At 43.1% G+C, this 23,893-nt stretch overlaps 1 protein-coding gene across 3 annotated transcripts in view; it reads left to right on the top strand.

Annotated features, from left to right (window-relative positions):
* Positions 1–22,309, top strand: part of tmtc1 (transmembrane O-mannosyltransferase targeting cadherins 1) — a 235,338-nt gene extending 213,029 nt beyond the window's left edge. For 2 of the 3 annotated variants that reach the window (XM_047390474.1, XM_047390473.1), the window contains 2 exons: positions 2,951–3,028; positions 21,289–22,309. In XM_047390474.1, coding sequence (XP_047246430.1) covers positions 2,951–3,028; positions 21,289–21,564 — 354 coding nt within the window. In that variant the 3' untranslated portion in view covers positions 21,565–22,309. Of the gene's footprint in view, positions 1–2,950; positions 3,029–9,197; positions 13,229–21,288 lie in introns of those variants that run through there. The other variant, XM_047390475.1, reaches the window with a different exon arrangement.
* The last annotated feature ends 1,584 nt before the right edge of the window (positions 22,310–23,893 follow it).

Genomic DNA, 23,893 nt, shown 5'->3' with positions numbered 1-23,893 from the left:
GAAGCAACTCTAACTTTGGTGACCTTCGATTGACGTAACTGGGTGTCATCACCGTCAGCGTGAATTACAATCTTACTGTATTAATGCTTATCCTTAGCCAGCAGTTTCAGGTAGGATTTGACGTTGCCGGTAGCTGGTGTCTCTAGTACCACGTTTCTGACTATGGAGCTGCCAATTACCAGAGTTGGCTTCTCAGCGGGTGTGTCGCTGAGCGGGGAAAATCTGTTAGAAATGCAGACGGGTTGGTGGTGACCTGTGGGCTGGGATATAGGACTATGCTTTCTATGTACCGTCACCCAGCCTACCTGAGGACCCGGCTGCGCGGGCTCTGCTGAAGGACTGCTACGGGGAGGTACCCTCTGTGGCTCTGCGCTAGCTAAGGGGCCTAGACTATCTCCTGGTTTTTCAACAGCGCGGAGCCGGGCCTCCAATTTTGACACCCTCACCTCCAAAGCTACAAAAATGCTACATTTATTACACGTACCATTATCACTAAAGGAGGCAGAGGAGTAACTGAACATCTGACACAGACAGCAGGAGAGAGGAGAGAGAAACAGCAGAACGGGTAGGCATGGTGGAGCTAACTCTAAGCTAACAACCCCTTACCACTACTTGAAAAATCATGTAAGACAAGGAGAGTCCCCAAACGTTAATTGCAGCAACAGAAAGTATGTGTTCTAACGTGCTTAAGTATTAGAACAAGTAAGAGATGTCACAGTAGAGAGAAATCAGATCAAACGAGAGAGCCTTAATACACCAAATAATCCACTGAGTGCAACAGTGAAAACAGGAAGTGACGAATACACCTTTCCACGCCTTCAGCAAAACTGATGTAAACTAGGCCCTGTCCCAATACTCGCACTACCACCTTTGTATCCCTGAATTGCACGTTCCAGGCCCTGTCCCAATACTCGCACTTCCACCCTTGTGTCCCTGAAGTGCGCGTTCCAGTTGATGGGTTCGAGTGCGTAGTGTGTCCCTATTCTCCAGAGTGGTCCTTAGCCCCGTCCCCTTTGTGCCCTCAATCCACACTTCGGCTAAGCGTGCATCTAAGCGGACTTCGCCGGAGTATATTACCCAAAATGTTTTATTTCACTTCTGCAGATGATGTTCTGAGGAAAAAACAATCACAACCATCAATGTAATCAACCATCAAATCAGAATAACAAGAACTGCGTAAACTGCAGAAAGCAACCCGACAGATATATTTTTTTTACTGGTTTTCCAGGCTCAACATTGTAAGATACCACTGGCTTCAGAGAGAGTCTGGGCAGTCAGTAGGCCATAACACTGAAATACCTTTCAAACAAACACTGGCGTGGCAAGATTCTGGTGTATAAGCCTCCTTCGCTTCCGGCACTTTCTTCTCCTCAAAACAATTGCTTGTTGCAGTTTTAAAATATTTTATTAGGAGCAAGACTGCGAAAAACAACACTGGTTCCCACCCTTTTTGATGTTGCAGTTACGGTGCAGAGGTTCAAGTCGATGACGTAACCCCTACTGTCCCGATTCTCAAATTTTCCACGCTTCTAACCTGCGCACCTCAACCCCTACGTGCACTTGTACATAGTACACACTTCATAGAGGGGCGTAGGGTGTAGTGTGGGTATTGGGACAGGGCCATCTATATGTAAGGCATGATGATGTCACATCCAGAATTAGCTGCTCAGTTAACATAAAGGTAATAGCAGCTGCGGTACTATTAAGCAACCCCTCTGAGTACCACACGTACCATTTAAGAACCATTAATACAAATATTAATGTGTGTATGAGCGGCTGGTGGTGTGCTATGGCCGACTGCAGCACAAACAGAATAATCTGTGTAGTAAACAGCCACTAATGGTGGCTGTCGTCTTTAACATTAGCAGAGCTTTTAGCTTTAGCATTAGCAGCTGAGATTTTGGCGACACAATTTAGCACCATTATAAAGACTTTGTGGACATATTTTATGCTGTTTGTGAGTAGAGAGGAAGGGAAAACACCAATAAAATGGAACAAGCTTATGTTACTGGACTATCAGTGCTCAACCACTCATTGAGTCTGAATCACAGATAACCTCAGCTCTGGTTTCTTCTTGACATGCTCCAACCCAAGACAGTTTTACCATCAAATCAAAGCTAAACACAATAAAATAAACATTATTTAAATTGATTTATCCTGAACAAATTTTCTGTAACCTGACACAACCTCTTTACATTAACCTTTTTAATAAACAGGAGCGCGACTGATAGGGACACTGAGTTGTGTGGAACAAACATCCGCTCAGACTAGTGCACACGGACAGCACGCAGGGTTGTGGTTTCAATGCAGTCTTCTTCAGAGGGGAAAAACCGCGTCGTTGACGTAATTAGGGAAACCGTCTCTTCTTGGGAAATCTTTGGCTCACATTCTTTTTTGCAGAAGCTCAGACAAGCAAGATTCAGGCGACTAGTCTTATTTTCAGCCAGGGTACGTTCAACAGAAATATAAAAGGCATACTGAACTTTACATTGGATCTAAGGTTCCTACAAAAATGCAGTCTTTTACTCTGCAAGATCTTCACAGGATTAAGATGTTCACACACATGTCCCCCTGGGCAGCGGTTGTTGCTTGCAAAGAGGACAAATTCTGCTCTACTCATTCTTTTATACTTATATGACATTATGGGGATTCCAGCTGTGAAACCCCTCCTTCCTGGGAGCTGTCAAAATGGGTTAATGCTTTCCATAACTCATTTTAACCCATTTTCACTCTAAGATTAACAGTTTTTTTCATTCTCTTTTGTTCTCAGTGTAGTTTAGTCCTTTTTTTCCTCACATGACTGGGCCCAACAACTATGTCGAAACACTTAGAGGGCATGTTTTAGTGGACTGTTTGAGTCTATGCAGCCTAACCCCATGTGTTGTTGGAGTTTTCTGATCCATTCATCCATTTATCCAGTCTCTACATTGTCTGTTTTTTCTTTTGTTAGAATTACAAGATAGCTGTTGAACTGAAACCTGACCAGTCACAGGCCTGGATGAACATGGGAGGAATTCAGCACATCAAGGTAACACTAGCTCATAGAAATACAAATTCTGTACACTAACATGGCCTGTCATTCATATTCCAAATGCTGACTGTATTCTAATTAAAGCAATGTCATCTTTACAAAAGCTAATTTTTCAGTTTGGATGTTACAATGGAAATAATGGCTGACCACCATGAGCTGAGTGAAGCTGACACCCCACCTGAGTGAAAAATCTGGGCAAATAGGCTGAGAAGTCAGGGCTTTATCTGTCCAGGTTTGTGCCATTAAAATTACTGTTTGTGCTACTATGGTTTCTGAGATAAGATAAGTTTTCCAGGGTCATTCAGATGCCATCATCCCGCCAGTTTGTTCCAAAATGAACCATAGTGGTCTCAGTTTTTAGTGCTTCATTTGTGCTGGGTTGTGCCGTTAAAATATTTGTTTGTGCTACTATGGTTCCTGAGATATTATGAGTTTTAGTTTTTTTCAAATAAATAAATAAAAGATAAAAAAGATATGAACACTAAGAACGGTTGGATACCATAGACGTCATCAGTTTGGGTCCAGGCATGTGCAAGCTGCAGCCAGTGTTGCCAGATTGGGCAGGTTTCTGCCCAACTGGGCTTCTTTTGAATATATTGGGCTGCAAAAAAATGAATAAAAATAACTTGGATTTGGTCTGGTTTTGATTGAGGTGGGTGGGTTTTATGTTGTGTTTGGGCTGGAAAATGTCAGTCATATCTGGCAACCCTGGTTGCAGCTGATGAAATCCATTGCCAAAGACAGTGGTGTTGATGTCTGGGGTAGACCAGTGACATAATCAATTCAGATGAAGTTCTTTGATCATCTGAAATTAAAAGCTGTAATATCTTAGAAACCAGTACAGCACACACAAAAATTTTAATGGCACAAACCAGCACAAATGAAGCTCTAAGAAAAAATGAAACCACTCTGTTTCGTTTTGGAGCAAACTGGGGCTATGGTGACGTCATTGGGCAAAATTAAGTTATAATATCTCAAAAATTATAGCAGGACAAACAAAAATTTTAACGAAGCTTTAAAAATGAGACCATGCTGGTTAATTTTGGAGCAGAATGAGAGGATGGTGACCTCTGAATGAACTAAAACATTATCTTTAATATGTCAGAAACTTTCGAGTTTAAACCACCTAACAATATTTATTAACATCACAAAAAGAAAAGAGAGGCAAAGTATTAGTTTTTTACTCGCTTTGCGAGGAGAACGGTCAAGATGTGCTCAGTTACAGATCTCGCACCGCTCTGAACAACATCTCTCCGCACCTCTCTTTTATTATCTTTGGGGGTCCCTATTTACAAAAACATTGTTCTCTAAAGGATGGGAAACAACAGCTGCATCGTAATCAGGTCATAAACAGCTTTATACATTAACAACACATTTCCACAGTCCCCTTTCAGCTTCCAGGGCCAGTTGTGCCTTTTGTTGAGTGTAATCAGCCTTCATCTTTTTGACCTCCTCAACTGGACTGCTTCCTTCTCTGCTAGCTCAGCACCATTTATGACCTTTGCCTGCAGACAACTCACACATCCTTTACTCACACAAACATCATGAAAGGTTATGAGATCAAATAGTCAAGTTAAAGATTAGGAGAAAATATAAGACAAATCTATATTCAATTATTCCAACAGAAACCAGAGCAGCACAATCGATAATTTTAACAAAACAAACCAGCACAAATGAAGCAGTTACCACTCAGCCTACTTGCCTGAATCTTTCATGTGGGTGTGGTTTCAGCTTCACTGAGCTACTGCCATGACAAAGATCTCTTGTTGCCCTGAAATAACCACATACACCAAGCTGTGATATAGTTTGGCACGAATAATTATTTTTACTGTAGTTTAAATCAGTGTTATTCAATCTTTTTGCCAAATAAGCCAACATCAAGTTCAAAGTACTTGCAGGCCACTTAAAAAGCTTTGAATTTTCTTCAAATTAAAAATGCAAAAATAATTTTATTTAGTGATTTTTAGCTTATTTTTTCCAGCTCAACAATGAACTAAACATAGTATAACTCCAATTCCAATAAAGTTGGGATGTTGTGTAAAATGTGAATAAAAACAGAATGATTTGCAAACCATGTTTAACCTATATGCATTTGAATCCACTACAAGACAATATATTGAATGTTTAAACTGATAAACTGTTGTTTTTTTGCAAATACTCATTTTGAATTTGATGCTTGTAACACAGTACAAAACAGCTGGGACAAAGGCAACAAAATACTGGGAAAGTTGAGGAATGCCCAAAAGACAACTGTCTAAAAATTGCACAGGTGAATAGGCTAAATAGAAAAAGGTGAGTGTCATGATTGGGTATAAAAGATCATCCCTAAAGGCTCAGTCGTTCACAAGCAGGGATGGGGCGAGGTTCATCACTTCGTGAGTAAATAGTCTAACAGTTGGCTGAAAACCAACATTGAATGCCTGTGACCTTCAATCCTGAGGGATCCAGAAATATGGGCTCAGGAACATTCAAAAAACAATTGTCATTTAAGACAGTTCATTGCTACATCTACAAGTTAATACTCTACCATGCAAACATGCAAAGCCATATGTCAGCAACACCCAGAAAAGCCGCCAACTTCTCTCATCCTAAGCTCATCTGAGATGGATTGATGCAAAGTGGAAAATTGTGCTGTGGTCTAACGAGTCCACATTTCAGATTGTTTTTGGAAATCATGGATGTCGTGAAAATGTGTGGCCCATTATGAAGTGCAAAATACCACAACAGAGACCCTGTTGAGCAACTTAATTTGTTCATCAAGCAAGAATGGGGAAGAATTCTACCCACAAAGCTCCAACAATTAGTGTTGTCAATTCCCGAATAATTATTGAGTATTGTTAAAAGGAAAGGTTATGTAACAATAGTGGTAAACATACCTCTGTCCCAACTTTGTTGCAACGTGTTGCAAGTATCAAATTCAAAATAAGGGAATATTTGCAAAAACAAAACACTAAAGATTATTAGTTGGAACATTAAATGTCACCTACTGCCACCTTAACGTGGTGGAGGGGTTTGAGTGCTTGCATGAAGGCCTGGTTTCTTCAACAACAGGAGTTCATATACAGGCACAAACCAACAAATATTTAGGTGTTCCGACTGTCTCATGGTCATTTGTTGGCCTGGTGGCCGGGTTGCTCCTTGCGGGACTTGGCCAGGCCAAGCCTATTCGACAGGCGCAAAGCCATCCCCCAGTGGGCCCACCACTGGAGGATGGAAATTGTAAAAATTGCTGGCAAAATAATAGGATTTAAATTACCCAATTTAGAAGAAACCTTTTAAGGAGAGTCCTGCAAAAGGCAGAACACACAATTTACTCTTCAAATCACCCACTCCATGGTGAATTTGAGCTACTACGGTCTGGGAGGAGATTCAGGCAACCCAAATCAAGAACAAACAGATGGAAAAACTTTTTACTAGCCAGCCCATCATTCAGATAAATTTTAAAGGTAATCAGGCCTGATTTGTTGTTTATTTTGTTTATTGTTTTGGTTAATTTTTGTCCCACCTTGCTGTAAGGAAAATTTCCCAAAGGGGACACAATAAAGTGATACTTATACTGATACCACCTGCAGAGGGAACCATGTTGGACGGTGCAAAGAAGATCGGGCAGCGGATGAAGGTGGAGACCTCGGCAACCTGATCTCCGGATGCTTAGAATGGCTCTAGTGATGTAGAATGTCATCTCGTGGGGGGGAAGTAGCCTGAGCTTGTGCGGGAGGTCAAGAGATATCGGCTAGAAATAGTCGGGCTTGCCTCCACGCACAGCGTGGGCTCTGGAACCCAGCTCCTAGAGAAAGGTTGGACTCTCTTCCACTTTGGAGTGGCCTGCAGGGAGAGGCGGTGGTCTGGGGTGGGTTTGCTTGTTGCCCCCCAGCTCAGCCGTCTCATGTTGGGGTTTACCCTGGTGGATGAGAGGGTCGCATCCCTGCGCCTTCGGGTCGGGGACAGGTCTCTGACTGTTGTTTCAACCAACGGGCCAAGTGGTAATGCGGTGAACCCGGCCTTCTTGGCATCCCTGTCGGGGGGGGGGCTGCATAGGGCCCCTCCCGGGGACTCCGTTATTCTGCTTTGGGACTTCAATGCCAAGTGGGAAATGACAGTGACAACTGGAGAGGTGTGAGTGGGAGAATTGGCCTCCCCCATTCCCCGAACCCAAGTGGTGTTTCATTATTGGACTTCTGTGCTAGTCACGGATTGTCCGTAATGAACACCATGATCAAGCGTAAGGGTGTTCATCAGTGCACTTGGCACCAGGACCACATAGGCAGGAGGTCGATGATCGACTTTGTTGTTGTGTCTTTAGATCTTTTGCCGTATTTCTTGGACACTCGGGTGATGAGAGGGGCTTAGCTGTCCACTGATCATCACCTGGGTGTGAGTTGGATCCGCTGGGAGAGGAGAAAGCCGGACAGACTTGGCAGGCCCATGCGTATTGTGAGGGTCTGCTGGGGATTTCTGGCGTAGAGTCCAAGAGGACCGTGTTCTCCACGTCTAATGTCGATGCTGCCACTGTGGCTGTAAGGTCTGCAGTGCCTGTTGCGGCGGGAGTCCCTGAACCTGGTGGTGGACAACAGCAGTAAACGATGCTGTCAAGCTGAAGGAGCCTTATCGGCTGTGGTTGGCTTGTGGGACTCCTGAGTTGGCTGACAGGTACCGTGAGGCCAAGCGTGCTGTGGCCTGGATAGTGGCAGAGGCAAAAACCCAAGCCTAGGAGGAGTTTGGTGAGGCCATGGAGAAGGACTACCAGTTGGCCTCGAAGCGATTCTGGCAAATCGTCCGGCTCCTCAGGAGGGGGAAGCAGTGCTTTGCCAACACTGTTTACAGTGTGGGTTAGGAGCTGCTGACCTCGACTGAGGACATTATCGGGTGGTCGAAGGAGTGCTTCCAGGATTTCCTCTTTCCTGCCGTCACGCCTTCACTGGTGGAAGCAGAGAATGGGGACTCAGTGTTGGACTCTTTCATCACCCAGGCTGAGGTCACCGAGGTGGTTAAAAAGTTCCATGGTGGCAGGGCTTCGGGGCTGGATGAGATCCGCCCTGAGTGCTTCATGTCTCTGGATGTTGTGGGGCTGTCATGGTTGACACGCCTCTTCAACATTGTGTGGTGGTCAGGGACAGTACCTCTAGACTAGCTGACTGGGGTGGTGGTCCCCCTTCATAAGAAGTGTGACCGGGGGCTGTGTTCCAACTATAGGGTTTTTGCAGATGACGTGGTCCTGCTGGCCCCCTCTAGCCAAGACCTACAGCATGCACTGGGGCAGTTCGCAGCCGAGTGTGAAGCAGCTGGGATGAAGATTAGCTCTTCCAAGTCTGAGGCCATGGTTCTCGACCGGAAAAGGGTGGCTTGTCCTCTTCAGGTTGGAGGGGAGTTCCTGCATCAAGTGGAGGAGTTCAAGTATCTTGGGGTCTTATTCACAAGTGAGGGGAGAATGGAGCGGGAGATCGTCAGACGGATCGGTGTGGCTGCCGCAGTAATGAGACGGTCTGTTGTGGTGAAAAGAGAGCTGACCCAACAGGGAAGCTCTCGTTTTACTGGTCGGTCTACGTTCCTACCCTCACCTATGGCCATGAACTTTGGGTCATGCCCAGAAGAACGAGAACCCAGATACAATCGGATGAAATGATCTCTCTCCGTAGGGTGGCCAGGCACTCCCTTAGAGAAAAGATGAGGAGCTCTGCCATCTGGGAGGGGCTCGGAGTAAGGCCGCTGCTCGTTCACATCGAAAGGAGCCAGTTAAGGTGGCTCGGGCATTTATACCGGATGCCTTCTGGACATTTTTTAACTAACTTTAATTAACCATGTCTACTTTTACTCAAAAGTCTGCTTTTGAGTAAAAGTTGCTGGATGTTTGTGGACCTATGTACTATGGTATAAAATAATAGCTAAAAACCTGGTTAAGAAAAGACAAATTCTTCAAGTTTTTCCCAACATTTTGCAACTTAGTGAGATTTTATTTTCTCAGTCAAAATCTTGCAATTAAAAAGTGTTCATCTGCATCAACTGCACTAGGTGGTGGGCCAGTTTTAAACCAATTCTTGAATTGCAGTTGGGGCCGCACAAAATCATTTCAAGCACCTTGACTGGTCTATGGGCTGCACTTTTAACACCCTTTGTTCAAATAGGTCAAGTTGAATCCTACTAAATGCTACAACTCTGCCATCTGCAGGGAGACTATGCAGCTGCCAGAGTGTACTATGAGCGGGCCCTGCATCTGAATCCTGGTTCCAAACTTCTGAAGGAAAATCTGGCAAAGCTGGATCGGCTGGAGAAGAAATTGACTGGGGGAGGATAACATGGCAAACATCTCCAATAATGCTAATGCACAGAGGTCAGCGGAGCAGGATGCTGTTCGCCCTGGGAGAGGACATCTGCCAGGTTGCTGTATCTGTCCAGATTGTTCACAAACAGAGCAGGACAGAAGGTTTGCTGATGAAGCTGATGTGTGCCTCAGAACAAAATGACTAACAGAAGACCACTGGAATCTCTGTGACATCAGCTTGGTTTATCGTGCACATTTTTGATCTGATTTATATTGTCTCTTATTTTCATGCAGAGCTGTTTTCTAAATGAACATAATCAGTAATTGTAACGCAGGCCTTTGCTTTTAGGCATCATTCCCATATTTATATTAGTGCAGTGAAAGAATTAGAATGTGTTTCTATCATGTCTGAGAGTTTCTTCTCTAAAGCTCCTCAAGAGTCCTGAAATAATTAATGTTGATGAAGATTCACGTGCAAGGGAATTCTGCTGATGTCAATGATGGTCAGCACAGACACATTCAATATTATATTACACTATTACATTTCTTTAAACTAGTAGCTGAAACTTTTAACACTGAATGAATAAATGTTTTCCTTGTGCTCCTTCTACTCCAAAAAACACAACACAACCTAACCAGATGAGTGCAGTTCTCTGTGCTGGTAATGCCAATTTCATTTTGTCCTGAAGTTGTGGATCAATGACCCTTTAGAGTAGAAATGGGTTTTGAATGACTATGTAGACAATGAAGTGAAATAAGATGTCAGTTCATCCATCTGCTGTTTTTGTATGACACATGAAGCAGGCCTTTATGTCATTATGCTCTATAATTGGTTCTGCTTCTGCATTTATTTAAACTGCGCCTGTCTTCATGATATGATTACGATCTGTGATACACATTTAAGGGTTTTGGTCTACAATATAATTATCTGTCCTGGATGGACTTTAACACGGCAGAAATTGTACAGATGAAATATCAGGAACAGTCGGGATGACTAAACTATAGTAGGTTTAAGATTTTTGATATGTTGTCCACGCCTCTTCCAAAGAGCATCTTTCCCATGAGACAGTCGGTAATGTTTGTTGGTTTGTGCCTGTATATGTACTCCTGTTGTTGAAGAAATCTTTCATATGCAATGGTCAGTTCCAGAAAGCTACTAAGTGGCTCTTCAGGTTTATTTTCATGTCACAAAAGAGAAGAGAGGAAATGTTATGCATTGCAACTCTCCACTGCTAAGTATCATTGAGGGGTTTTCACATGACATTGCGGTCACGTGTTTACCTTGGGATCGCCATCTTGGGTGACAGCTCCAGCCTGTTGTCTTTATTTTAGGGTGATCAGTGAAGCAAAACTCCTGATCATTCTTCCATAACTATAGTGAAAACTTGTGGGTTGTGCTGCGCACGGTGGTCAAGACCTACGTTCATTCTACCGTCTGCCAGCTGTGATAGAAAATCAGTGTGAGAAAACAAAAACACTGAGTACACAACGTCGACTACTGTGGATCAATCTGATATCCAGGGTGGATTTGGACGTCTTGAGTCTCACTCACGTCCGAGTTTGCAGTGCACATTTTGTGATAGGTAAATAAATAATGCACGCCTACATTTATTGTAATAATATTCGGGGTGCGACATACTGTTTCGTCTAGTTTGGGTTTTGTAGTCATGTTTGTTTATTTCCTTTTATCCCTGATAACTTTGCTCTCTCTATTGCCTCCTAGTGTGTTTTCTTTCCACTCGTTCTTAGTTTCTTAGTGGTTGGTTTCTTATTACTTTGTGTGGTGGTATTATTATTATTATTATTATAGTCCTTTGTCTTCCCTGGATTCTCTTGTTTAGTTTCTCATTTACTATCTCGGTGTTTTATTATGTTAGGTATATGTTCTCTTCTCTAGTTTAGTTCCTCGGTTTAGTTTCCATAGTTCCAGCCTCCGTTATAGGTTAGCTTTAGTTATTGTTTACTTTTGGTTTTCACATATTCTAGTTCTCACGTTCTGTTTCCTTTCCAGTTTCTTCAGTCAGTGTTGGTTTAGTTTTGTTTACTTTTCTACTTAGGGTTTCTTTATGGTTTCTTTGGTTATGATGTTCTTCTGTTCCCTCTAGTTTTTGTTTGACTTTAGTTAATTATTATTTCTAGGTTCTTATGTTCCTTTGGTTATCCATATATGTTCATAGCTTCGCTTACTTCTGTTTTCCCTGAGTTTGTTTTAGTCCCTTTCTCATAGTTTAGTTTTGTGGTCAAGTTTTCCTTTTCTTCTGCTTCCCTGCTCCTTTTTTGTGTATTAGTATTAATTATCTTTTGATCCAGTCTTCCTTTGGTTTTTTCATAGTCTAGTTTCTCTTATGTTCCCTTTGCCTTCCAGTCTGATCACCATAGCAATCATTCATATTCCCTCAGTTCTCTGCAGCCTGATCCACACCTGATTCATGTTTCCCTGATTACCTGCCTCCCTGTCTCATTGGTCCATACTCCACTTCCCTCAGTTTATAAGCTCTCTGGTTTTCATTGTTCTTCGCTGGTTCCTCCCGTTCACTACCCTGCTGATGTTCTGTTTGTGCTTTGCTCCTGCTCATGCAAGTTTGGATCGACTCATGTCTACTTCTATAGAGTTTATGCTGCGTCTTTGCTTCGCCTTAGGACAGCCAAAAGAATAAAGATAAAGTCTTCCTTTAACATGCTTGTGCCCAGCTCTTGTCTGCACTTTGGTCCGACACAAACCCAGAACCTGACAATTCCGGAAAGTAGTCTGCCAAGACCGTGAGCAGCACTCAGCGCCGTGACCTACTTCAGTGAGCTGCGCTCTCACGCCTTGATTTTCAAAACAAGGGGTTTTAAAATAATCTATATATAAATTCACGAATGTTTATATCTTTGCTGTCAAAGCGCAAATAAAATATTTATTCACATCGGCTCATATTTGGGTGTGTTGGTCGGGATAGAATCGGGCGTTTATGGGCGTCGGTCCAGGTCTTGTCTGGCTGGATTTTATGAGCTTGATCTATACTCAACCCCCAGCTACAATAGTACCAGTCCACACATGCAAAATTTTTTGTCATGCATAACATGATAAAAATCGGGGACATTTCCGGAGACCGTTTAACACAAGGACAGCTAGTCTAAAACGAGGACTAAAATCAGACATTAAGCACCGTTTGTTCACCGTAGTTCAAACAGACCAGTAATAATTGAAATGTGTTTTACACGATTAAATGAACAATATATATATAAACTGCGAGCATTATTTAAGCAATATTTCCTCAATAATAATCATAAAAAAGAAACATATAGCGAGCCCTGACAGTGTTTTAAAACTCACCTTTCCTTCATTGTTTGATGTGTGTGGCCAATCGTCTGGATTTGCGCTAAACAAACCAACAGGCAGTACATATGGATCCACCTTGTTTACTGCAATTTTCTTGAGGTAAATGGCCTTATCAGAAGGCTGTAACGACTCTAGATACTTATCCCTGGGCAAAAAAGTATGCAATGTTGTGAAGAGCTGTGAAGCGACACAGAGCCACCCAAGATGTTGGACTGGACGTGTGGCGGGGACTTCAGTGACGTCGATGAAAAGGGTCCATTAGTACAACAAAGGCTAAAAATGTAAAGCTCTCTCTTTTGAGGCTGAAAAATTGCAAACCACTGATACCACTGATCTCCTCCCCAAGGTCCCAGATCATGTGAGGAACTTTGTTTTTCTAGTGTAGCTTGTGGCTTTTTGTTTTAAAGCCTCAGTAGTTTGCTCAGTAGTTTGTGTTTTTGTTGACATTTATTTTGACTGTGATTGAAAGTTGATGTGATTGTGAGATGTAAAGGAAGCGACCAGTGCAAGACTTAATTGTTCCAAGAAAATAAAGTATATCTTTATTACATGATATCTGGTGTGTTTCTACTTCAGTGTGTAAAAAAGTAGAAATAAATATGGTAATGCTTTACTCTTCTTGCTTTCTGCTTTGTGTTACAATTGTCGGAGTCATGACAGGTTTTCAAAAGAATAGCCTTTTTTTTTTTAATCAATTTAACGATTTTCTAGTTGGTCAAACCTTGGGAGAGATTTTGGCAATTCGGGATATAAGTTCGCTTTGCATTTATTTACACAATAGACAGACAGCAAATCTATGTTCTCTCTGACACTAAATATCTACCAAACTCATCTTGAACAGCTATTCCTCATTTTTCAGATGACATTTCATTATTGAGGAATATACTTCTGAGTATGACAGTATGAAAGATGTAGCAAAGAATATTTGCTAAATTTTAGTCCGGCACCTACATGTTGTTGATGTAGCCCGTTAAAATAGATTTAATTTATTTTTACTGGTTTTATGAATTTTTGTTACGTCTTGCAAGCGGGGGGGCAACATATTAGTTACATTTACTGTATAAGCTGGGATTGTCAGAATGTAAAGGATTTGTTCATGTAGGCTCTTCATTAAGCCTTTATTAAACAGTGGTTGGAATTACTTTTAGTTTATGTTTCACCTCTAGATGTGGCTGTTGATGCCATGGAGAAGATTCATGTTTTTTTCTTAGCATTTGCGAAAGTAAAGAAGTGAAGAGCTTAATGTTCAAGATGATGAAAATGAAGTGCAGGATACAGAAGAGCAGGCAAATGGAGAAGGAACTCCACAGTCCTCAGTATCTACTGATAGCACAACGTACTCAGAAGCCAGCGCATGCACACACTCACTGAAAAAGGACAATCTTTACAAGAGGTAAAGTTAAACGATTTAACCAAAGATTTTCAACAAATATACCTGAAGTAAAAATACCACATACACTATTAAAAGAATTGTGAAGAATACACATACTGATTTAATACCAGAAAATGTGAGTGCTATAGACACTATTGTGATGGACATCTGCAACACTTATGTTTAGATCAGAAACACTGAAAGTCCTGATATGAAAATAAGTGCCTGCAGAGGCACTGTCCCCACCCACCACCCAATGTTAAGAGGTGTGTCAACCATGACAGCCCCACAACATCCATAGACTTGAGGTACCCAGGGTGGATCTCATCCATCCCCGAAGCCCCGCCACACTGGAGCTTTTTAACCACCTCTGCGACTTCAGCCTGGGTGATGAAAGAGTCCAACCCAGGTTCCCCAGTCTCTGCTTCCACCAGAGAATGCGTGACAGCAGGCTTGAGGAGATCCTCGAAGCACTCCTTCCACCACCCGATAATGTCCCCAGTCGAAGTCACCAGCTGCCCACTCCCACTGTAAACGGTGTTGGCGAACCACTGCCTCCCCCTGAGGTGCCAGACTGTTTGCCAGAATCGCTTTGAGGCCAACTGGTAGTCCTTCTCCATGGCCTTACCAAACTCGTCCCAGGCCCGAGTTTTTGCCCCTGCCACAGCCCGGGCCTCGGCATGCTTGGCCTCACGGTACCGATCAGCCAACTCAGGAGTCCCACAAGCCAACCACAGCCGATAGGACTCCTTCAGCTTGACAGCATCCCTTACTGCCGGTATCCACCACCGGGTTGGGGGACTGCCGCCGTGACAAGCACCGCAAACCTTACGGCCAGAGCTACGGGCAGCAGCATCGACATTAGACATGGAGAACATAGTCCACTCTGACTCTACAACAGACATTCCCAGCAGACCCTCACTATACGCTTAAGCCTGCCAAGTCTGTCTGTCTTTCTCCTCTCCCAGCTGATCCAACTCACCACCAGGTGGTGATCAGTGGACAGCTAAGCCCCTCTCATCACCCGAGTGTCCAAGACATACGGCCAAAGGTCTAAAGACAAGACAACAAAGTTGATCATCGAAGTCCAAGAAGTCCAATAATAAAACACCACTTGGATTCAGATCAGGGAGGCCATTCCTCCCAGTCCCGCCTCTCTAGATGTCACTGTCGTTTCCCACATGGGCGTTGAAGTCCCCAAGCACAATAACAGAGTATCTGGGAGGGGCACTATGCAGCACCCCGGACAGGAATGCCAACAAGCCGGGTACTTTGCGCCACTGCTTTGCCCGTAAGCTGAAACGACAGTCAGAGATGCGACCCTCTCATCCTCCGGGGTAAACCCCAACACGAGACGGCTGAGCTAGGGGGCAGCAGGCAAGCCCACCCCAGCCCGCCGCCTCTCCCCGCGGGCCACTCCAGAATAGAAGAGAGTCCAATCTCTCTCGAAGAAGCTGGGTTCCGGAGACCACGCTGTGCGTGAGGCAAGCCAGACTATTTATAGCCGATATCTGTTGACCTCCCGCACAAGCTCAGGCTCCTTCCCTCCCACCAAGGTGACATTCTATGTCCCTAGAGCCAGTCTAAGCACCCAGAGATCAGGTCGCCGAGGTCTCCACCTTCGTCCGCTGCCCGATCATCTTCGCACCAAACCCTCATGGTTCCCCCTGCAGGTGGTGGGCCCACTGGGGGATGGCCTCACATCTCTCGTTTGGGCTTGGCTTGGCCAGGTCCCTCAAGGAGCAACCTGGCCACCAGGCGCTCTCCGACAAGTCCCGACTCCATGCCTGGGTGGGACCCCGGCTCCGCCATACCCAGCCACGTCATGTACCTCAATTTAGCAGTCCTTATGACAGCTTCTTGAACCGCTCTTTGTCTAACCCATCACCCGGAGCATGTACAAAATGGGAGACCCTACCAGGAGCATTTAAGCCCCACACAACATAGCCTCTAGGATCATTCAAGTTCTCAAACCCCTCCACCACGTTAAGGTGGCGGTTCAAGTAGGGTGTCTGTCCATAATGTATTCTAGAATTGCATCACTCAAGGTGGCTGCAGATTGGAGTGGCTCTGTTGCTTTTCATTCTCATTAATTATTTTTGGGATCTCAAATTCCTCTTATGGTGGATAAATATATATATATATATTTTATTTTTTTTACAATTATTCTCTCCGGGTGTGCAGCTGGAAGAATTTTTGCTGATATTTTTTCACCTTTGGATATTTGTTATGATCCGTCACCATGGCAATGGGGTTGGTTTTTTTTTCACAACCAGGAGCTGCTGATTAATCTCAAAAGCTCAAAGAATACTTCAACTACAACCACAAATTTCTGAGTAGAAAATGAGGTGCCGTGGATGCAGAGCAGGAGAAGAGGGAGAAGCAGGAAATTCACACCAACTGTTCATCAATTATGATGGGCAATGTGAGATCATTCAGAAGCAAGTTGTGTGAACTCCAAGCCCTACAAAGGACCCAGCCATAGTACCGGGAATGCAGTATTATATCTTTCACTGAGACATGGCTGCAGGATCATATCCCTCATTTCAGCGTTTCTCTACCAGGGTTTCTGACCATACGAGCAGAAAGAGATTTAAAGAGGAACGGCAATCGCAAAGGGGGTGGACTGGCAGTACTTGTGAACAACAGATTCGTCATTCAGGACGTGTTACTGTGAAGTGTCGTCTCTGCGGTCCAGATATTGAACTGTTAGCAGTAAGGTTTGGTCCATATTATTTACCCAGAGAGTTCACCAGTGTTATTTTGGCAGAAGTATACATTCCACCTTTAGCTGTTGTCGACACTGCATGCAGTACCATGGATTTGAACATTAAACTCCGGTACGGACGTTTCTGGAACTTTCAAAATAAAGTGCATTAACCTTCTTCCGGCACAGCCAAGAAACAGGATAACTCCGGACTTCCTGTGATGCCACTACCCAAATAAAAGCACAGCTGTTGCTACATCCGCCCTCTTTCCACACGGCCTTCGAGAGGGACCGGTCAGGGGAGGCCCAGCGCACTGATGTCTCTTTGCTGGCAAAAAGACATAAACTCTTCAACTGGATCCAAGGAAGCCATACGATCATCGATCATATGCAAAGATAAGTACGGATGAGATACTGTCTGTGTATCCGGTATTTTCATTCATGAACGGGGACCAGCATTGCTTGACTGTCTCTCAGAGCCCCCGCAGACGCAAACGGTGTTCGAGAGAAGCCCCTGCAAAGACGCAGTCTCCCAGTCTGGAAGGAAGACAGCAGAGACCACAGCGGACAGGACGGGACGCTCAGCTACAGCTCTGGAGCTAACCCGTTTGTTCACAGAACGAACGCACCTTCTGATCGTGAGAAGCTGAGGAGGTTAGTGGGAAGCTAACCCTTTGTTCACTGTGGATACCTTCTTCAAACTTCATCGCCCCCTGGACAACATTTCCTCACCATGGTCAGAGGTTAGGTTTGGGCAGATTAACAGTTAGGATGAAATAATCTGACCGTTTTCATTTATGAAATTTGTTTTTGTAAAACTCGTCTATCTTAGTGCTAGCAGGCTACCTGCAGCACACGTGCCTGGTTTGTGTTCTTGTATGTTTTTAAAGTTAAGACAAACTTTATTTAAAGGGTGATTTTTAAACAGAACATTGATCATAACGCGCCGTCCGCGCTTATGCATTTTAACCCTTATATTAACCAAGGTATTTTAAAGGTATGTGTTTGTTTCTGGTGCTAAGCTATCCGCTTCTTTGTTAGCTCAACTGCTAACCGGTAAGAACACGTGCTTGCTACTAAAGAGTATTCAACAGAAAGGTTTTTGGTTTTCAAGCTAGTGAATAATAGTCCCTGAACATCATTTACTAGATTTCTTCAAATATTATTTGAATAAATGAAGGTAGCTAATTGGACACCGTTGAGAATTAGTCATCCAGAAGGTTGGTTTTATTCAGCAGATCATTCTTTAAATTTAATTTCATTAAAATAATATTTTATGTGATCTTGCATTGTGAAGGGTTGTCTAAATGTTGCTGATTATTTCCTAAGTTGGTTCCAAGACTAACTTAACTTCATTTCCAGATTCTTCAAGATAATCCTTGGTTCTTAAACATAAACATTGCATGGTAATGTTGCATCACTCTTTTGGTCATAATTTCCAATCATCTTTAATCAACTTGTTTATATTGTACATAGCCCACTAATCCTCCCTATTCTTTAATTCTGCTTGGTAGTTTAGTTGGATTGTTTTGGCATAGTAAAGAGTTTGTTGATTGAAATATGTTTGACTTTGAGTTGACTTATTTTTGTTAATAAATTCTTGTATTTTAATAAATTGTGTGAATTCATTCCATGTGTGTACAGAGTTTGAAGCTGTTCAATAATGTCAGGGCTCGTCTCACACCTTTCCATTTTGTCCTAATACCATCGCCTTACTGGGCTGGTATTCACAGGACAACCCTTAACAGACCGAAATATAATTTGATAAAATATTAAAATATTAATATTAAATATTAAATAATATTCTCAGATTCATAATCACAACAACCATCAGCTCAGTTGTTGCTAAGCTACAGACACAACACTCCAATGCGTTTGTGGCAATATCTGGTGATTTTAACCATGTTTCACTCTCTGTTGCACTATCAAAGTTTCAACAGTTTGTCAGCTGCTGTACCAGAGAAAACAAAATGTTGGCTTTGTTTTATGCAAATTTCAAGGACTCATACATCTCTAAAGCAAGACATCCTCTAGGCAAATCAGATCCCAATCATGTTTTTCTCTGCTTGAAATTTAAGCACCTTGTTCAAAGGCAACCTGTAATAAAGAAAACTGTGAGAAGATGGTCACAGGAAGCTGAAGAAGCCCTGCGAGGTTGCTTTAAGGCTATAGATTTGGACGTACAAGCCAGCCACATGGAGAGGACATCAATGCAATGACTGAGTGTGTCACCCACTATATAAACTTCTATGTGGAAAACACCGTTCCCACTAGAAAGGTGAGATGCTTCCCCAGTAACAAACCCTGGATCACCAGTGACCTGAAGGACCTGCTTAACAAGAAAAAACGAGCCTTCAGAAAGGGAGACAGGGAATTATTGAGGAGTATAAAGAAGCAACTTAAAGTCAAGATAAGAGACAGCAAGGAGGTGTACATTAGGGAGCTGGAGAGCAAGCTACAGCAAAACAATATCAGATGTGTGGCCAGGGATGAAGAAGATCACAGGCATCAAGCAGAATGTTGATCGGACCAATTGGATGGATGTCTGGACAGAGCCAATGAACTGAACACATTCTTCAATAGGTTCAGTTCAGAAACAAGCTCAGCATCCTTCCTCCTGCTCACAGCCAGACAAACATTCCACCATCCTTTGGCCCACAGCTTTCCTGTCACACCTGAAATGTTTTATCTTCCACCTCAGCCACGGACCCTTCTGCTTCTACATGTTTATCTTCAATCCAATCTAAAGATTATCACTCTCAAAACAAGCTTATCCCAAGCTGCACACTTGGCACACCCTGACTACACTTTGCCATTTTATTTGGATGTTTCTGTAACAGCACACACAGCCAATGGGGTGCTGTTTCAGAAAAAAGGGGGTACTAGGACTGTCCTTATGTACATAAGTTTAATGCTGGACAACATGGAACAAAGACATCATGAATGCACCAGACATGCAGCAGGGATGGCTAAAATAATCCAGAAAACAGCCCATGTAGTTATGGGACACTCTCTTCATATTCTCACATCACATGGAGTGGTGGCTTTTGTGAACTCAAAAACATTCACACTATCACCACTGAGAACAGAGACTGAGCTCCTAACATCACATACACACATGAAGGCATAAACATGGCAGACAGAATTACGTCAGGAGAACCACATGTCTGTGCAGAAAAAGTTGAGTTTAATGAAAAAATCAGACCAGACCTACAAAGCACATCTCTGACAGATGCTAGAAATCTGTATACAGATGGTTGCTGTTTCCGAGATGACACAGAAGGACTTAAAGCAGCTTATGCAATGGTGCAGGACACAGGGTCGGACTTTGTGACAGTGAAAGCGGAAAGACTGACAGACACACAATCAGCACAGAGAGCAGAAGTTTTGGCAGTGATAGCGGCCCTAGAATTAGGAGAAGGACAGAAAGTAAACATTTACACAGACTCAGCATATGCCACAGGAACAGTGCATGTGGAACTAAAGCAATGGTTGAGAACAGAGTTTAGAACAGCAGGACAGAAACCCATCAAGCATGAACAGCAAATGAGAAGGTTGTCTGAAGCATTGTTACTACCACAGGAGGTGGCAGTTATTAAATGCAAAGGACACGACAATAGAAACACCCGAATAGCACAGGGCAACCAGGCGGCCGACCAAGCGGCAAAGCAGTGCGCTGGTTACCAACCTAGAAACATATTGTGGTGTTCAGAGGTAGGGTGGACACCAGAACCCACCCCGGAGGAAGTGGGGAAACTACAAAAGGGGGCCTCACCAGAAGAAAAGTCAGTTTTGAAGGCGAGAGGAGGCAGTGAGGACCAAAATGGACTTTGGAGGAGTCCAGATGGGCGTCCAATCCTGCCACCAGGGCTCACTACAGCAGCCTTGGAAGAAGCCCATGGCATGGGGCATGTAGGGACCACACAAATGACAAAACATCTCGAACACTGGTGGCATCCTTATTTAAAACCAATGGCAGTGCATTGGATAAACTCATGTGAAATGCCAAACCTACCCTGAAGCCAGCGCCAGGGAAATTCCCAGTGGATCCTATTGCAGGGAAAGAAATCATCATTGACTACACAGATATGACTGAAAGCGTGAATGGGTTCAGATATTTGTTGGTGTGTGTGGATGCATTTACAGGCTGGCCAGAAGCCGGGCCCACAAAGAAAGAAGACCGCAAGTCTGTGGTAAAGTGTTTGATAAATCATTACATTCCCAGACATGGTTTTCCCACCAAGATAAGATCAGACAATGGCACCCACTTTAAAAACGAGGAGCTCAGAGAAGTGGAAAAGTTTTTGAGGCTCAAACATTCCTTTGGGACGGTGTATCATCCACAGTCCCAGGGAAAGGTGGAAAGAATGAATCAGACACTTAAAACCAAATTGGCTAAAATCTGTGCACAGACCAAAATGAATTGGGTCACAGCCATGACATTAGCCTTGATGTCTGTAAGAAGCTCTGTGAATCAGAGGCATGGTCTGACTCTACATGAACTGCGAACAAGGAGACCATTTCCAGGTCCCCAAACCAGGCTACCTTTTCTAAATGAATGTGAACAGTCTATGTCTCATTGTGATTATTACAGATCTCTCCACAGTCTTGTTGCAGCAGTCTCCAAACAGATTCCAGTGGAACCAGAGACCAGAAGTGGTCAGAACCAAGGTGGACCGGTCCATTCCAGGTCACAGAAAGAACCTCGCACACGGTGAGACTCAAGGGTAAAGGTGACACCTGGTACCACTGGAGTCAGTGTGCGACAACAGAAGCTCCACAGAGATCCCTCGCTGAGGTCCAGGAAAACCTAAGAGAAAACAACGGGAAGGAAGGTCAAATTTCTCACACAACAGAAGGGGCAGAATAATCCCCAGGTGTGAGAACGCAAAGCTCTAGGTCAGTCTAACCTGAGAGCTGAAGAGAAGAAAGAACATCAGGAGAAGAGGCGGTAGTGATTGAGTTTCCCTCTCACTGAAAGTGGTAGAGTTTTCCCTCCCACTTATAAAATACTGAATAAAAAAAAAACTGAACTAAAACGTTTGTATCTCTATTAATTTCTTTTTTACAGGTATCAAAGATTATATTACTCACAAGTATTACCAGGAATAATCACGAGGAGCCGGAAGGCATGCTGAAGATTTAAAGTTGCTTAAAATATAATTTGCGGGCATTTTAGGGTGAAGTCTTATTAAGACTTCAAAAGGGGGTAATGTTGGAAACATTTAAAATACTTAATAGGGTCTGAATTGCTATGCTCAAGTTATGTTTAATAATGTGTGAAATAAAATGTATTGTGTAACTTAGTGGCCTGGCTAACAGGCCTCTGTGTGTGTTTGACTCAGATATAATTTGACCAGCAACAGTGAAGATATAGAAACAGACAATTCAACTGACATCTGATAAAGTGTATGTTTTTTCTTTGCATGTACACGCCTTGCTTTTGAATAAAAACTGCTGAAGCTGGAGAGGAGAGCACAAGCGTTTGTGGTGAGCAGCAACGGGGCTGCAGCGTTTCTCTCTGGTCGGCCAGAAAAACGTGACTGCACAGTCTTTGTGTTTTTATTTTTACTGTAAAGTATAGGATAGCTTTTCCAAAACAAACCAACACGCAGGAGTTCTAGATAACAACTCCAACACTAGACATTCCACATCATGACGGCCATAGAGAGACTTCTGTTGGCCCACCTGAGTAAGGAAACAATAAACTATCAGGACCCCCTTCAGTTTGCTTATCACTGTAGAGTTGGAGTTGAAGATGGCATCATACACCTGCTTGAAGAAGCCCACTGTCATCTGGACAAAGCCAGCAGCACTGTGAGGATCTCTGCAGCTTCTGTACTGCTACCCACCCATTACCCTATTAAGACAGTGAATCGTCCATGGCCAAAATTGAATAGATTAAAAAATAATCTAAAAGGAGGAAATCAGGAAAATCTCATAAAAATAAACACAACTCAGACTGAAAAGAAAAATAAAACAATTAAATGTGGCCTACTGAACATAAGATCTCTCTCTTCAAAGACATTGCTTGTTAGTGACCTGATTTGTGACAATCAGATTGATTTATTTTGCCTCACAGAAACCTGGCTGCAGCAAGAGGATTATGTTACTATAAATGAGTCAACTCCTACTAATTATTTACATTTTCACATTCCTCGAAATACTGGGCGAGGAGGAGGAGTGGCAACCATCTTTCAGTCCGATTTATTGATTAGTCCCAGACCAATCAATAGCTACAACCATACCTACCACTCCAGCATTAAAATGAGCCCTATTGAAGTCACCTCAGAAAATGCCTTTCAAGTGTTTCAGAATCTGTATGATGTCAAGTCCAACAGATATTGCAAGGACTCAGTGACAACGTTTAAACAAGGGGATCTTGTCAGAATATCCAAGTTCCGTGGAGTGTTTGACAAAAAATACGAACAGAGTTTTACGGATGAAGTGTTCACAGTGTATGAGAGGATACCCCAATCTCCTCCTGTATACAAACTCAAAGATTTGGATGGAGAACCTATCGAGGGTTCCTTTTACGCAGAGGAACTTCAAAAAGTAAAAATATTTAATGACAAGATGTATCAAGTGGAAAAAATATTAAAACGACGTACGGTCAAGGGTGTCAAACAGGTTTTTATAAGCTGGAAAAACTGGCCTGAGAATTTCAACAGTTGGATCAGGTTTGATGAACTTCGAAACGCATAAAAAGGTTTGCACTAAACCTCACAGTTGACACAGCATCATGAACCGTCAGGTAGAGGATGATGGCTTTTACGTTACCCTTCCCTCTAACGCTAGCATGGAAGTATTTAAAAATAATACCAGTTTGAGTATCCGTGTAAATTTAGCTCAACATATTGATTTAGAAGGCCAATGGATGGTTGCATTAGCAGAGATTTCATACCCTCATACATGGCATAATTTACCGGATTATGATGCCTACTTTGAATGGAGGAAGGTTGGTAATGTGGAGATCAATACGCAAAGGATCAGAAGTGGCTACTATAACAGCGTTATTCAACTCGAGACAGAGATGGAACTGTTTTTCAAAAAAATTTACTCGGGTATCCGCATTAAATTCAGCAAAGTTCAAAAGAGATTTGCATTTCAAGCAAGCAGTCCGTATGAAATATGTTTCTTCAGCACTCTAGCTTATATGATGGGCGTGAAACCAGGGGAATGGATTCATGTATCTGAAC

Source organism: Girardinichthys multiradiatus, chromosome 17, assembly GCF_021462225.1.
Source record: "Girardinichthys multiradiatus isolate DD_20200921_A chromosome 17, DD_fGirMul_XY1, whole genome shotgun sequence".
NCBI lineage: Eukaryota > Metazoa > Chordata > Actinopteri > Cyprinodontiformes > Goodeidae > Girardinichthys > Girardinichthys multiradiatus.
This window is presented reverse-complemented; position numbering and strand designations above follow the sequence as displayed.